This window comes from Ylistrum balloti, unplaced genomic scaffold (assembly GCF_031769215.1).
Source record: "Ylistrum balloti isolate Yb309-2 unplaced genomic scaffold, AGI_CSIRO_Ybal_v1 Utg369858, whole genome shotgun sequence".
Classification (NCBI taxonomy): domain Eukaryota; kingdom Metazoa; phylum Mollusca; class Bivalvia; order Pectinida; family Pectinidae; genus Ylistrum; species Ylistrum balloti.
The window spans coordinates 522,908-539,943 of NW_026782007.1; the positions used below are offsets into that span (position 1 = coordinate 522,908).

Consider the following 17,036-nt stretch of genomic DNA (forward strand, 5'->3'; position numbering starts at 1 on the left):
TATTTATCATCACGTAAATTGAAATAGAATTCTGACATTTTGTAATATCAGTAAAGATTCTGTAATTTTACTACTGTATATGTCTGTCAGGCTCTCTCTTATCATATACTGTCAACCAATATTGCATTTATGTGAACATTTTTTTGTTTTTTTCATTGTGAATCTTATTATTATGTTTGCTTTACAACATTTAGTGTAGTGGTGTAGAGATGTGTTTGTGTAAAAAAGACTAAATTGGAGTTAATTTGATTGATAATTTAATATTGATCCTGTTCAATATATAGCTATCTGGTAATGTTAAAGTGCGGGTAAGGTCACACATTTTTTTTTTTTTTTTGTTTTCTTCAAATTCTTGATATTGTAATGTTTGATATGACTTGTTTGAATTAGACAGGAAAACATGTTTCATATTGAGATTTGAGGAAACAATAGTGAGTCTAGTTATTACTTCTGAGAGGGTTTTGACCATGACTTTCACAATTAGTGTTTCTCTAAAATTGGCAAAACATATATACTCATTGAAATTCACTCTCCAGCTGCCTTTATATTTCTGTTATTCATGAACTAAGTACACTGCTATAGATTTAGATAAAATGGAGAACATCAGGGGGTCATCATGACATCATTTTATTATTTCATCATCAGTTTGTAAGAAACTTAGTGTTCTTGCAGGAGTTGAAAAACATTTTAAAACGGATATTTTTTGTGACACACTACCGTCAGAGTTGGTATTTTCTATGAAACATTATCCGTTAGATTTGGTATTTTTTCTGACGGACTATCCGTCAGTTGGTATTTATCGTGACACATTATCCGTTAGATTTGGTATTTTTTTTTGACACTGGTTATTTATAAGAATGCTCGCAACATGAGATATAATATATTTTTCATGCGTTAAGTGGGAAGTGGTAAGATATACTTAGGCATGGCATGGCACGGCACAAACAAAACCTACATCATGGATTCACAAAGATTTAAAGTTCCATGCATACATTTTTAGCATGTTTGAGCCCCAAGAAAAACGTTTTGTACATGTACAGCTTGTGCTAGGTCTGATTAAGTTATTTTGTACTATGGTATATTTTATCTTTTTATGCATTTTACATTTGTCAATGTAGGCCACAAGTGTTGCTCATTTGCAATGTCCAAAAATTTTCAGTTTTTAGATTATAAATTAGTATGTGCATGTCATTGTTATTTCATGTTGTCTAATTTTTTAATGACAAATTTTAACCTTTTATTTTGATGCCCCGCCTCTTTCTGGAGGTGTGTAATGTTATGTATGGCCATCCTTTCCTTCCAATCTAATTTAAAAAATTTGATTCATAGTTCCACACCCTATCATGTTAAGGCAGACTCTATGGTCAATGTTAAAGGGTCAGAGGTCACATTTGACAACTTCTGGAAATTTATCAAACCACGATAATATGATAATATGCATAAGTGTGGGGTTCTCATGTCTTTTTCTGGTTTTCTGAGATATAATTGTGGACAGCTTTCATTATTGATGGGCTGAAATGTCATCTAAAAATGATTTATGCAAGATATACAAAAGTACCTTACAAATAAATAAGTTGTCTTATGACTTCAATTCATATTTACTGTAAAGACATTTCCAAGTTAAAGCACATTAGTTTATAGATTTGAACAGCATTGTGGTTCTCATCTTTTAAAAACCTATTTTTTTTCAGCTGGAGATAATTTTTAGCATGAAGTAGTTAGAGTTTTTAAATTTTTGTTTCATTCTTTGTAATATGTGTTATTGTACGTGAATGATTGTGACATATATCTAAATGGTATCTCTCTGTGTCATACATTATCATTAAGGTTTAACATAATTTTATCAGATTGAGGCAGGGGAGTTGACCAGTTGTATAAATTTAAAATGTGAATTAAAATCTTTTTCAGGTATGTTTAGACATATTACTGTGCATCATTTTGTTTTCATGAATAAATCTACAAGAAATTCTGGAAAGCACATACTATTGATGTGTATTGGTGACTTACAGTCAGGTTTCTATATACCCCTGTGTAAGTATCAATTAGTATTTAACACTGCTGAATTACAGGGGCACCTTTTCATAGAATATTTCATATCACTAATGGCTTTATCTGGTTTTACAGGAACAATACTCAGGACAGAGAAAGATATTCCAGAAAACGTTCACTCTCCTGAAGCTGATGGCCCGTAGTAATAAACTGGTCCAGGGAAGACTGTTTGATCGTTTAGACATGTTGCTGTCCAAAGAAGGGGCGGGGCCAGAATTGGCAGAGGCTTTGACTGAGGTAACATTGCAACCATATTCATACACCTCAAAGTTGTTACAGTAACTAGACCGAGGCTTTCACTTAGGTCCCATGGGGCCTTGCCCGGCAAATAAGCCCAGGCTAACTTGTAAATCTCAGAGTCTAAAAGAGGATATGGATTTGTTGCAGAACATTGTTAAATTTTCCTGCAGAACTGAAAAAAATATGGGTGGGCTTATTACCAATCATTGACTTTTCTTCCAGATTTATAATGCAAGAGTAACTACAGAAATGTATAGTGTTTTCCATTGTGTTAAATTTCCCATTTATGACATTACATGCTTAAGATTTGGATGATAATGTGATAGAGTTAGTATATATAGAGGAGGAGAACTATGTAGGTATTTTTCTGCTTTGACAGGTATTCACAGGTAACTCTAATACCTGTATGAAGATCAGTGGTAACCAGGTAATGAAGGTGATGGGAATTGTTGCTAAACATAGAGAGAATGTGCCACAGTTCCTCGACCTTCTCAATGCCATCGTCAAAGTTGAGGAACTTGACCTGCCATTAAAACGTAACCAGGGCTTTGTCATGCAGTACTTTATGCAGTATAGGTCTGATGTAGCCTTTGTCATTGATCAGGATGAAAATGCAAGGTTAGTATGATGTCTTTTGTGTTTAGGTGTTGATAGATTATATAAGATAGAAACATGTTATTCAGGACTTTTTTTACTGAAAAGGTCAAAGGTTATGAACAAGTAAATATAAGGTTAAGGCTTAGTTAGGTAGAGTAACAGTAATGTGGAAAAATATGTTCTTTCATTAGCAAAATGTTCTGGATTTAAATAAAACAAATTTTGTAAATCTAAATAGGAAAATTCAAGTTTACATTGGAGTGTACAAAAGAAATACACTGAGCTTTAATCAGGATTATTTCAGTCCATTTCAATTATTTCAGTCCACATCAATCCTGATTATTTCAGTCCACATCAATCCTGATTATTTCAGTCCACATCAATCATGATTATTTCAGTCCACATCAATCATGATTATTTCAGTCCACTTCAGTCCTGATTATTTCAGTCCACTTCAGTCCTGATTATTTCAGTCCACATCAGTCATGATTATTTCAGTCCACTTCAATCCTGATTATTTCAGTCCACTTCAGTCCTGATTATTTCAGTCAACATCAATCATGATTATTTCAGTCCACTTCAATCATGATTATTTCAGTCCACTTCAGTCCTGATTGTTTCAGTCCACTTCAATCCTGATTATTTCAGTCCACACCAATCATGATTATTTCAGTCCACTTCACTTATGATTATTTCAGTCCACATCAATCATGATTATTTCAGTCCACTTCAATCATGATTATAAAACAATGACTTAATGATTAATTATGATGTGTATATGTACCATAATACCCTGATGATTACGGGATGCAAGCAAAGAATAATCTAGACAAATTAGGAAATAATTGATGTAATCACAAGCAGATATTGATATAGACAAATTAGGAAATAATTGATGGAAACGCAAGCAGAGATTGATATAGACAAATTAGGAAATAATTGATGGAAACACAAGCAGAGAGTAACCTAGACAAATTAGGAAATAATTGATGTAATCACAAGCAGATATTGATATAGACAAATTAGGAAATAATTGATGGAAACGCAAGCAGAGATTGATATAGACAAATTAGGAAATAATTGATGGAAACGCAAGCAGAGATTGATATAGACAAATTAGGAAATAATTGATGGAAACGCAAGCAGAGATTGATATAGACAAATTAGGAAATAATTGATGTTAACACAAACAGAGATTGATATAGACAAATTAGGAAATAATTGATGGAAACACAAGCAAAGATTGATATAGACAAAATAGGAAATAATTGATGGAAACACAAGCAGAGAGTAACCTAGACAAATTAGGAAATAATTGATGGAAACACAAGCAGAGAGAGATATAGACAAATTAGGAGATAATTGATGGAAACACAAGCAAAGATTGATATAGACAAAATAGGAAATAATTGATGGAAACACAAGCAGAGATTAACCTAGACAAATTAGGAAATAATTGATGGAAACACAAGCAGAGAGAGATATAGACAAATTAGGAAATAATTGATGGAAACACAAGCAAAGATTGATATAGACAAAATAGGAAATAATTGATGGAAACACAAGCAGAGAGAGATATAGACAAAATAGGAAATAATTGATGGAAACACAAGCAAAGATTGATATAGACAAAATAGGAAATAATTGATGGAAACACAAGCAAAGATTGATATAGACAAAATAGGAAATAATTGATGGAAACACAAGCAGAGAGAGATATAGACAAAATAGGAAATAATTGATGGAAACACAAGCAAAGATTGATATAGACAAAATAGGAAATAATTGATGGAAACACAAGCAGAGAGAGATATAGACAAATTAGGAAATAATTGATGGAAACACATGTTAACAACAAGACTTATGGCGCAATTTGTTCCAGGAAAGCTGAAGTGTTAGCAAATTAGATATCATATTGATTTAGTTTGTTTGGCTGTACATAATTCTGTATAGTTTCTGCAAACCATGTTATATCTTTAAACATTACAAGGCTTTATTTATTGAATTACTACTTATAGTCATGAAAAAATTGTTTTCACCTCATTGTTTTATTTGCATGGCAGAGAATTACTTTGAAACTGGCTTGAATTATATCTTAATTTTGATTTGACAGCATGTATTTCTAGTCAATTAATATGAATTAATGAAGAAATTTTCTATAAATTTAACCCCCAGATCTGTATGGTATGTACTAGCAGCATGGTTTGTGATCAGGTGTTTTGTGATAACTGTTACAAGATATTTATTATAGTATGCTTATAACATGTAAAGCAGCAGAAAAAACATGATATTTATGTATTGGCTTTTAATTAGATGTTAACACATGATTTTATAAACTTATTAATACAAGCAACAGTATCAAACAAGATAAAAAAAAGGAATATATTTATATGCTTCAATAGGGATGCGTAATGATTTTGTTTCGTAATGCATTAGATATGGGTACTTTCACAAACATGGCTTAAGGAAATATATCAGTTTGCTTTTTAAGTTTGCTGTTTCTGTGATGAAAACTTAACACTTTTATAAAAAAAAAGACCTTGTTTGTGAAATATGGGTCACTCATTGTGTTATGCTTAAAATCTCACATAAGAAGCTACACTAACAGAACGGTTATGGTGGTGTGGTGGTGGGGGATGGTGTGTTGGTTTGATGTGTGGTGTGGTGTGGTGCAAACTCTGGAAAATATACAATGTTTATGGTAATCTTATTTTGGAAGTTTCATCTTGAACCTTTTATCTCCAATTGTACCTGTGATAAAAGTCTTTGAATATATTGTTAATTCAGTAATTCTTCAGTACTAAATATCATACCTGTAATTAACATTACAAAGTATCTTAGATATCATACCTGTAATTAACATTACAAAGTATCTTAGATATCATACCTGTAATTAACATTACAAAGTATCTTAGATATCATACCTGTAATTAACATTACAAAGTATCTTAGATATCATACCTGTAATTAACATTACAAAGTATCTTAGATATCATACCTGTAATTAACATTACAAAGTATCTTAGATATCATACCTGTAATTAACATTACAAAGTATCTTAGATATCATACCTGTAATTAACATTACAAAGTATCTTAAAGCTGATTTAGTTAAAGAGTTCTTGTTTTTGTAATTTTTTGTTATGTGATGTTTTCTCCTGATACACATGCCTTTCGTCCATCAGTGCCTGTTATTTAACGTCCTACTCCACCTTAAACATCATTCTGTGCTCATTCCTCCCTTTCCGAACCTGCTTCTAATTTGTACTGGCACGTTATAGAGGATCTTTAAAATTTAGATTTTGATTTGATGTACCTCATTTTCGTAACTGGCCAGGTGTTACTTACTGTGTATCCATAATCAAAATTTCTGTAGTACAATGGATTACATCTCTGTTGTCCATGTTTTGTATACATAGTTAATTATACAAGTTCATTGTTTACTTGTGTGCATGCATACATAGTTTTGATATAGATATAACTTCCACCAGGTGGGGGTGAGGGGAGAGGGAGGTTAGAGGTTAGTTTAAGAAGCAATGTCTTAGTTATATCTACTGTAAATATATGTCCTGTTTGAATCATTCTTAACTGTTTCAGTGATATAAAAACTAGATAACATCTTGTTTTAAAGGGAGAAAACTCTGACAGAAAACAACCATAAGGACCTGCAGTATCTTATTGCCATGGTGGACATGCTGGCTACTTGTGCTGAGGTATGAATATCCATCAAAAATATCAGAAATTACAAAGTTCTTTTCATTAATTTGGAGATAGTACCTCACTGTCACCATGAAGTCTATCCAAATCGGAGGTACTGAAAGTTCATGTCCAGTATTTATATATACATATACACTGTTAACATTTTTGAGAAAATTTCCTCTTTATTGCTCAATTACAGCATGAACCGGTGAGTAGAAAATTTATTGGAAACCAAATCCTGCATGACATACATACAAGGCTGCTTTGTTCATTAATTTGCTGGAATGTTGAAAAATTGATTAGATTACATATATCACATGTCTTCCATCTTTACTTGTACATAACAGACCTTGTTTTTTCCTGTTGACAGGGTGAAAACCGTTTTATTGAATCTATATGTCAGACAATATTCAAAATACAAGAATTACTCCGTATTCTGAATAACAAGAAAGTAACAGACAACCTGAAGCGGCCATTCTTGCGATTTTTTATCTGGGTGTACCTGAACACCGCTGGCGGTATGATAGAGAGTGGTGCTGGTGACCTTCCTCATGACAAGTAAGTCCAAGATTCAATTTCAATGAGAAATATAGTGGCTGTAACAGCACCATCAGCAGAGCATTAGATTTCACAACCGCAGGTGAAGATTGGAGGTGTTTAGTCTGATGATCCACTCTCAGAGCTGCATGTTTCCCAGGAAACCGATCATAGATCTTCTTATGCTGCCATGGTTGTCTTTGATTGAAGCATTTACCTTTATTGCTTTGGATTGTGTCTACAACTGCATGTAGACCCACCGAAAAAGTTAATTGTGTCTGTTCATTGGACTTTTAAACATAGTAAACAAGCAAACCATTTCTGTTGGGTTGTCCTGAAGTGGTCTGCTAAATCTCTAAAGTGTTCCTAAATCTCTTTCCAATAGACATTGGGGTCCTAGATCGTAACTTTTACCTAATGTTTCAGGTCAATGTGGGAGTACTTGAATGGTTTGAATGAAACATTGCGGAATGTCACAGAATTCATCAAAACTGACCCCAACACGGTCAAACTCCTCCTGAAAAGACCACCAGCCAAAGGGTAGGTACAAGATGAGCTCATAAGTTCTTTTAATACATTTTGATTAAAAAAAAAATTTCTTATATATATATATATAAGATTCTATGTACATTTCTGTGTTACTAGATTGTGTTAATTTGTACATTCTATAAGCAAACTCTGTTTTTGTACAGCTTTTTATTGTCATTTTATATCCCATATTTGTGTGCCCACACCTTATCTCAGATTCTAGCCTAGCAGATAAATTTTCTGTGAAATTTAGTGTAGAATATAAGTGTACCAATGTCATAAGAAATGCATTCCAATTTGCTGAATTGGTATTTTGGGAGAAAAACAATTACCAGAATATAGATATATTAAATACTGGTAAGCTCCCAATTAACACATCCCTGTTATTTTATATCCCAAACTAACACAAGAATGATCCATTTTCCTGGGAGTTGGTATAAAGGAAACATCACGTGTATACACCTTTATACAATTTCCTGCTTTCCACCCCCCCCCCCCTATTTATCTAAGACATATTCATTTTTCTCTCCCTTTTCTGATCACAGTTAGATATATTTAGATAAACCTCTTTCATAATGATGCGAGGGATGCCAGTTCAGATTTTGACATTCTCATTACAATTTGAAATTTCTTCCAAATAAATGAAACTGACCAAACCGAAAATCTCCGGAGAATTAGCTATCTGAATATTAAAAAACGAGTTAAAAAAATGATTCCTTAAAGAAATCTGGCCATCTTTTATTTAATCAAGATCATGCAACAATTTGGTTCTTCATTTTGTTTGATGTTGTCCTTGTCAGATGTAACAGAAAGTTTGTCTTCAAAAATTTTTCTTTTGTTTTGAAATCTTTCATATGAGTGAGGGAGGTTGTTAACTGTATTTTGAATTCTTTTTCTGTTCTAAATCACATCCTTTAATGTTGTAAATCACAATGTTGCTTCATATTATTTTGCATATATTATTTCTTCCACATTTTAGTTTTGATATTGTTGTTTTTATTCCAGTGAAGGTGGAAGGTGGGTTTTTAGTCACATTTCCTTTTCTTTCTTTCCTTTCTGATTAATTTCATGGAGCTTAAGTATTGAGTTCATTTAAAACTTTTCAAAAATTGGCAATATTTTTTTTTTGAAATCGAAGAAAAGAAAATTATCAAAACTTTTGGTGTTTTATTATCAAACATTCTATTTAAGCTCATGAAAATAATGTGTTTGAAATTTTGTTAATCAAGCCTGTGCTCTGAAGTGTAATATGTCTTCACATTGATTAATACTGTGTGTTAATTAATTAAACAAATTACTTACTAGCCTTTAATTGTATGTGACTTCCATTTTCAAATATCGGCTTCTAACTTACACTATATATTTATCATCAATTTCTTACTAAAATATGTTGTATATGACAACTAATTACTAGTATTTGTTAGCAGTTGGACAATCTGAAATACATTACTAAACAAATAAGATGGAAAATTGATATAAAACATATACATGTATGTTTGCTATCTTTGTTTGTTGCTTGATATTTTAAAATGATTTAAAAATGATTTTGTTTATGTGTATAATATATAAGGAAACATCTTATCTCTTAACATGCATTGTTATATATATATACACAGTAAGATCAGAGGCTAGGACATTGCTAGGACTCTAAGTGTAGGACAATTGTTATATATATATACACAGTAAGATCGGAGGCTAGAACATTGCTAGGACTCTAAGTGTAGGACAATATAGATTCTGTTGGTATTTCTACTAAACTGCAAATAGATAATGCATGGGTTAGTTATGGGACTAACATGAAATTACTTTTTATGGATATATGGCTTATTGTTGAACTTACATGGTATTACCATATATGGATGGACTTATTGTTGGATTCACATGGTATTACCATATATGGATGGGCTCATTTTTGGATTCACATGGTATTACCATATATGGATGGGCTTATTTTTGGATTCACATGGTATTACCATATATGGATAGATTTATTGCCATAGATGGGCTTATTGTGTAATTCACATGGTATTACCATATATGGATGGGCTTATTACTAGACATGGGCTTGTTGACATATTAACATGGTATTTACCAAAATACAGGGGAACCTGCTTAATATCATGTTCCATTTATCAGGAGGAAAATGTGATAGCAAGCAGAACATGACATTAACAGTTGACATATTTTTCTGGATCTCTAAACCCAAAAGTTAATTTGTTTCTAATAGAAGTTGGTTGAAGATGAGAAATTTGTAATTTGATTTGTTTTTCCCATAATTCATGTCAAATTCAGTTTACACATGGTCAGATTTGTACTCGACACTACCATGTCATCAGTGATGAATTAAGTGGGTTCCCCTGTATTGCCAGAATTTAAGTTTGAAAGCAAATGGTATATTATGAAACATTTTTTTCAGGTTTTAGTGACTTTAAGTATCATGAGTAAGGAAAACTTAATACCTTGTTCAAAGTTTGTGGTATATGTTTCATGATCTTGTTCTAAAAAGATTTGTCTTCAACAACTAACATATTTATCACAAATATATGTACACAGATCATTTTGGGCCATTTTTGTTCCACAGTCCCTTACCCAAAGCATTTCATGTTTCTCAGGAAGCTGAGAAATGAGACTATCCTGTGCTGTGTAGTTGTGTCCTTGTGCAAGTCACTTTGCCCTCATTTCTATAGATGATATGTGAGGATCCTCCCATATGTTGTTCAGTTAGGTAGACAACAGATTCAACAAGGAGCTCTCACCTCAAATAGGGCAATAAATTGAGTTAGGAAGTTTGATGGTTGAAGGTCAAACTACACTTTTCTTGTGTGTTTCTCTCTTTTTAGTCATTTCAGTTATACTGGATTCTACATTCTACCAGTAGTTATTAGATTAGTCAGTCTAAAGAAATATAGCAGGCTACTCAGATATGAAGGGGTAAGGCAAAGGTCAGGATTATCGTCAACAGAGATAGAGTGGGTCAGTCAGATTTACAGGGGTTGAATTGAATTAATATATGTATTTTTGTGATTTTTAGTCAGTTTTTTCTAGGTTTAAATTTCTGAATTGTATGCTTAAATCAGCTTTAAACTCAAAAGAAACTTTGATCATATATGTCTTATTGAATGTCCATCTGTTCGAGAGTCCATGATTATAGTTTTGTCATTATGTACTGTATAGTGTCATTGTGATATTTGTGTCTGGATTTTATATCAACTTGCCTGTTCCTGACATAGGATCCCTCTCCACATACGCCTACAGAGGTAACCAGACATTATATGCATGATAGAGAGCAGTGAGTGTGGTGGAATGTTTTTGGTTCAGAAATATGCATCTTGGTTAATGGTTAAAAGTAGCTGTTTAATACTGAAATGAAAGAGAAGGGTTTGTATATGGATTGTAAAGAGAAAACCTTTCCAAATCACAAGTGTGAGTGATCTTGGTAATGAGGTTTGATTTGGCTTATATCTGGAAATCTTTTGAAACTTCATCTTGTCTTGTTTTTCCACAGGTTAAGCTAGCTTTTCTTGCATGATCCATGAAACAAACCCCTGCTTGCAGTGAGTTTGGGCTTGAAGTTTTGTCGCCTGTCAGCCTTATGCCTAATAGTAATGTTGCCAAGGACTTTGGCCCTCTTGTTATTGTAGCAAGTGCCTTTGGGCCTGATGTTTGTGTTGCCAGTGGCTTTTACCCTGATATCTTTGTCTCCAGTTATGATTTTTAACCCGGCATCCAGCGTCTGTCATTTTTTACTATATATTGCAATTGCAGCTTTTCATGTACGACTGAGCAGATTTTAATAAAATTTGGTCTGAAGCATCCTTGAGGCCAGTGTGACGGGGCCAACAGGGAAAACATGAATTTCTTGAAATCTATATAATCTTCTTCAGATATTGCATGATATTGTCCGTTTTGCAACATCAACAATTCATTTGGATCTTTGGTTCTTTGAAACAGTTGTGATCTCCACTGAATAACTATATCATTGCTGAGCATCAGGAGATAAACACAATCATAGCTGATAATTTGTCATAGGGTCTTGTCCCACCCCAGGACAGATTATATCTTTGAAGCCATTGAGATTACCATCCCATAACTTAAAAGCATTGCTGGACATTAAGAGATTAACAACTGATCTCTGTCCCCACCCCTCAGAAATTTGAAGCTGTATCTGTAGGTGAGGTTCATCAAGGGAAATACTTCCTTTTTGAAGAAATGTAAAGTTTTGCATTATTAACTTGAATATCCAGGTGAGCGATGCAGGCTCTGTAGGCCTCTTGTATATCTTGTAGCGGAGAGGTGTTGTGCTGGACTAGCAGGAGTTGATCATTTGGCAGTGTTTTGAGAATAGCTTGTACATGTAGTGAAGTTAGAAAAGTTTTAGTGTTTTATTTAAATCTTAACCAATACTTAATTTTCTCAAGCATTGGTATAACAAAAGATATATATTGGTTTACTCTTCATGTCTGAACTTGACAGAATATTTTGATAGATTCACTATTAAGAGATTATGAGATTTAACACGTGCATCTAGCATAAATTAGTTGGCTATTTGAATGTTCCTGATCATTGATTCTATTGAACATTGAATGATGACCTTGTTATATGGTTGTTATGTCTTCAGTGGACAGATTGTAGAGATAATCATCAGATTGATAGCCAGGTAAAACCATCACAGGTAAATCTCATCTGTAAATCAGGAAAGAATGGAGCAACTCGAAAATTTGTCAGCAAACAAAAAAAGAGTGTCAAAAAAATTCTGGAAAAATTTTTGCACATTTAACTGATCAAAATAAATAGGTTGCCTCTTTGCAACTGTTGCAGTCAGGAATGTTGGAGTTTTTATGAATTAATGAAGTTATCTTCCTTGATTTACAGATAAGTCATAGTTAGACAGGATTTTGTTTACACATGACAGCTTCTTAAGTCTGGTATCACTGACCTTTATGTTAAATCTGTGGTATCACTGACCTTTATGTTAAATCTGTGGTATCACTGACCTGTATGTTAAATCTGTGGTATCACTGACCTTTATGTTAAATCTGTGGTATCACTTACCTGTATGTTAAAAATCTGTGGTATCACTGACCTTTATGTTAAATCTGTGGTATCACTGACCTTTATGTTAAATCTGTGGTATCACTGGCCTTAAATCTGTGGTATCACTGATCTTTATGTTAAATCTGTGGTATCACTTACCTGTATGTTAAATCTGTGGTATCACTGGCCTTAAATCTGTGGTATCACTGATCTTTATGTTAAATCTGTGGTATCACTGGCCTTAAATCTGTGGTATCACTGACCTGTATGTTAAATCTGTGGTATCACTGACCTGTATGTTAAATCTGTGGTATCACTGACCTTTAATTTATGTTAAATCTGTGGTATCACTGACCTGTATGTTAAATCTATGGTATCACTGACCTTTATGTTAAATCTGTGGTATCACTGGCCTTAAATCTGTGGTATCACTGATCTTTATGTTAAATCTGTGGTATCACTTACCTGTATGTTAAATCTGTGGTATCACTGACCTTTAATTTATGTTAAATCTGTGGTATCACTGACCTGTATGTTAAATCTATGGTATCACTGACCTTTATGTTAAATCTGTGGTATCACTGGCCTTAAATCTGTGGTATCACTGATCTTTATGTTAAATCTGTGGTATCACTTACCTGTATGTTAAATCTGTGGTATCACTGGCCTTAAATCTGTGGTATCACTGATCTTTATGTTAAATCTGTGGTATCACTGGCCTTAAATCTGTGGTATCACTGACCTGTATGTTAAATCTGTGGTATCACTGACCTGTATGTTAAATCTGTGGTATCACTGACCTTTAATTTATGTTAAATCTGTGGTATCACTGACCTGTATGTTAAATCTATGGTATCACTTACCTGTATGTTAAATCTGTGGTATCACTGGCCTTAAATCTGTGGTATCACTGATCTTTATGTTAAATCTGTGGTATCACTTACCTGTATGTTAAATCTGTGGTATCACTGGCCTTAAATCTGTGGTATCACTGACCTTTATGTTAAATCTGTGGTATCACTGACCTTAAATCTGTGGTATCACTGATCTTTATGTTAAATCTGTGGTATCACTGACCTTAAATCTGTGGTATCACTGACCTTTATGTTAAATCTGTGGTATCACTGACCTTTATGTTAAATCTGTGGTATCACTGACCTTAAATCTGTGGTATCACTGACCTTTATGTTAAATCTGTGGTATCACTGACCTTAAATCTGTGGTATCACTGATCTTTATGTTAAATCTGTGGTATCACTGACCTTAAATCTGTGGTATCACTGATCTTTATGTTAAATCTGATATCAAAGATCACAATGTTAAATTTTTGGTATCACTGATTGCAATAGTAAGTCTGTTGTATCATTGACCATAATATTAAATATGAGGTATCATTGATCACATTATTAAATCTGTGGTGTCATTGACCACAATATTAGGTCTGTGGTGTCATTGACCACAATATTAAGTCTGTGGTATCATTGATCACAATATCAAATCTGTGGTATCATTGATCACAATATTAAGTCTGTGGTATCATTGACCACAATATTAAGTCTGTGGTATCATTGACCACAATATTAAGTCTGTGGTATCATTGACCACAATATTAAGTCTGTGGTATCATTGACCACAATATTAAGTCTGTGGTATCATTGATCACAATATTAAATCTGTGGTATCATTGACCACAAAATAAAGTCTGTGGTATCATTGACCACAATATTAAGTCTGTGGTATCATTGACCACAATATTAAGTCTGTGGTATCAAAGATCACTATGTTATACCTGCTATCTGTTCTGTAAAGTCTAAAGTACACACCAAAATCACATTTTAGTACCCCAATTTAAAATGTCACTTCAAAAAATTGGCTGAATTACAAAAGATTAGTGAAATTAAGGTATTACTTGTGTTTCAATATACCACCAATTTTGGGGTTATTGGGAGTTGATAGGGATGTGTTGTCTACGTGAAACTTTGTTGGTCTGCTGCATGGCTATATATACAAGCTTTACTTGGCAGCCCTTTAATAGCAAATTAATCGCTAGATGGTGCATGTGGGATTTTATTATCAGCTAGATGATAAATACAATTTGTAAAGTTAAGGTGATTTCAGAAGATTTCATTGATGATACCGTCACAGTTTTCTAGAAAACAGTACTTCATGTATGTTATTGTGTAATGTGGCAGGATTGTTCAATACTTTTATTTTTAGAATTGTATATAACCTGCTGGTTTACCCTGTTAATTATGGTCAATCTTTAAAAGTAGACATTTAAAATGTTCAAGTTTTACTAGTGATGGCAAGATAAATTTGAAAATCAAATGTTTTAAGTTTTGTTTATATATCACAAGCTTAAACAAATTCATTAAACAAACACTGCTGTGTATGATGATTCAATTATTACTCTATTATGAATGAAACTTTCCTGTTTATAATTCATTAAAGTTGGATTAATCTGTTTGTGATAACTTTTAACAATTCTGTCTATACTTATGCGGTAAATATGACGTTGGCAACTTTACATCCAGTATACATTGGCAGGTGATCCTGCTTTCAACTCCCTGAAAGATATGAACATTTCTGCTACCCTGTTCTTCGCTATATCTAGTATTTTGAGAATAGTTCTCCATAAATACAAATTTTAATAGAGTAAAGAAATAAAACCAACTGTGCACTAGATGTAAGGTTGCTAATGTCTTCTGTAGTTATATGGCAGCATTACGGCAAAGTTTTTGTTTTTATTATTTTTTTTTCCTCTCTCTCTGAGGATTCAGATTAACCAAAATCTTGATGCAAGTAGGATACATTTTCCTTGCAAGTCATGAAATGGAATATTGTTTTCTTTTTTATTTCACAGTTAATAAAAAAATTCCACAGACAAAAAGTGGTAAAAAAGACTGTCTACTGTATTAAATAATAAACTGATGATAGATGTAGTGGTGTTGCCCTGACGACTATTGGTAATGAGTTTTTCTGTTTTACAGTGATAAAGGAATGAATAAACAGGAAGTAATCCGAGGGACCCTTCATTATTTGTTTGATGGAGTGATGCCATTCCTACAGGTAACACTGACCTCCAGTCTTGGATATAAGATCAGATCACTAAGTTAAGAGCAGATCACTACAGTTCATCTATGATTAACTTACAGACATCTTACCACAACCACAGTTCACTTCCTTGTTTTAATCAAATTACACAATGGGATTTCAGAGATTTCTTAAAAGACAAGTTTAAGAAATAGAACTCTTAGTTGATGGTTCCTATTTTGATTCTGTAACGGTTTAAAACCAGCTAGGATAATTAAACTATAAACTGTTTTGCTTCACATGTAAAGAAAACAACAAAAACCAAAAAAACGCACAGCTACAATGTTGTATATCCATCAGCATGAATCTGTCAAGTTACGATCATCACAATAGGTATTTTCATTTGTCATTCTAAATCATACAGAAATGTTTCCTTTGCAGATTTTCTGTAGAAGCTACTATCAACCTGATCCAAGCATGTTCCCTAGCGAACCACAACAGCTAGATGATTTAGCCAGGAACTTCAAGGTACTGTAATAGAGCCAATAGTTTTTGACCATCTTTCATAACTATTGATATTCCTGAATTTTAAAGTTGCATGCAATTGCCAAATTGTATTTAAATGACTTTGTTTGTGAGATGGTGACCTGATACATATTAAGATAATGGTCTGTAATTAGAGAATATAATCCTTTACTCCAAATTTTCTACTTGTCCATGGTAGGTTTTATGTGCTGCATCAAATACAGATGTTGGAACGTTAGTAACATTTGGGATAGTGAAGTGGTATGATCTAAAACAGGTTTATTTCAAATACAGATGTTGGAACGTTAGTAACATTTGGGATAGTAAAGTGGTATGATCTAAAACAGGTTTATTTCAAATACAGATGTTGGAACGTTAGTAACATTTGGGATAGTAAAGTGGTATGATCTAAAACAGGTTTATTTCAAATACAGATGTTGGAACGTTAGTAACATTTGGGATAGTAAAGTGGTATGATCTAAAACAGGTTTATTTCAAATACAGATGTTGGAACGTTAGTAACATTTGGGATAGTAAAGTGGTATGATCTAAAACAGGTTTATTTCAAATACAGATGTTGGAATGTTAGTAACATTTGGGATAGTAAAGTGGTATGATCTAAAACAGGTTTATTTCAAATACAGATGTTGGAACGTTAGTAACATTTGGGATAGTAAAGTGGTATGATCTAAAACAGGTTTATTTCAAATACAGATGTTGGAACGTTAGTAACATTTGGGATAGTGAAGTGGTATGATCTAAAACAGGTTTATTTCAAATACAGATGTTGGAAT

At 32.9% G+C, this 17,036-nt stretch overlaps 1 protein-coding gene across 1 annotated transcript in view; it reads left to right on the plus strand.

The window, feature by feature from the left end:
• LOC132545854 (inositol 1,4,5-trisphosphate receptor type 3-like) overlaps positions 1-17,036 on the plus strand; it is a 143,107-nt gene that overhangs the window by 89,094 nt on the left and 36,977 nt on the right. The window contains exons 37-45 of the mRNA XM_060209525.1: positions 2,125-2,286; positions 2,669-2,907; positions 5,062-5,070; positions 6,518-6,599; positions 6,956-7,143; positions 7,549-7,662; positions 8,656-8,667; positions 15,675-15,753; positions 16,159-16,245. Coding sequence (XP_060065508.1) covers positions 2,125-2,286; positions 2,669-2,907; positions 5,062-5,070; positions 6,518-6,599; positions 6,956-7,143; positions 7,549-7,662; positions 8,656-8,667; positions 15,675-15,753; positions 16,159-16,245 — 972 coding nt within the window. The remainder of the gene's footprint in view (positions 1-2,124; positions 2,287-2,668; positions 2,908-5,061; positions 5,071-6,517; positions 6,600-6,955; positions 7,144-7,548; positions 7,663-8,655; positions 8,668-15,674; positions 15,754-16,158; positions 16,246-17,036) is intronic.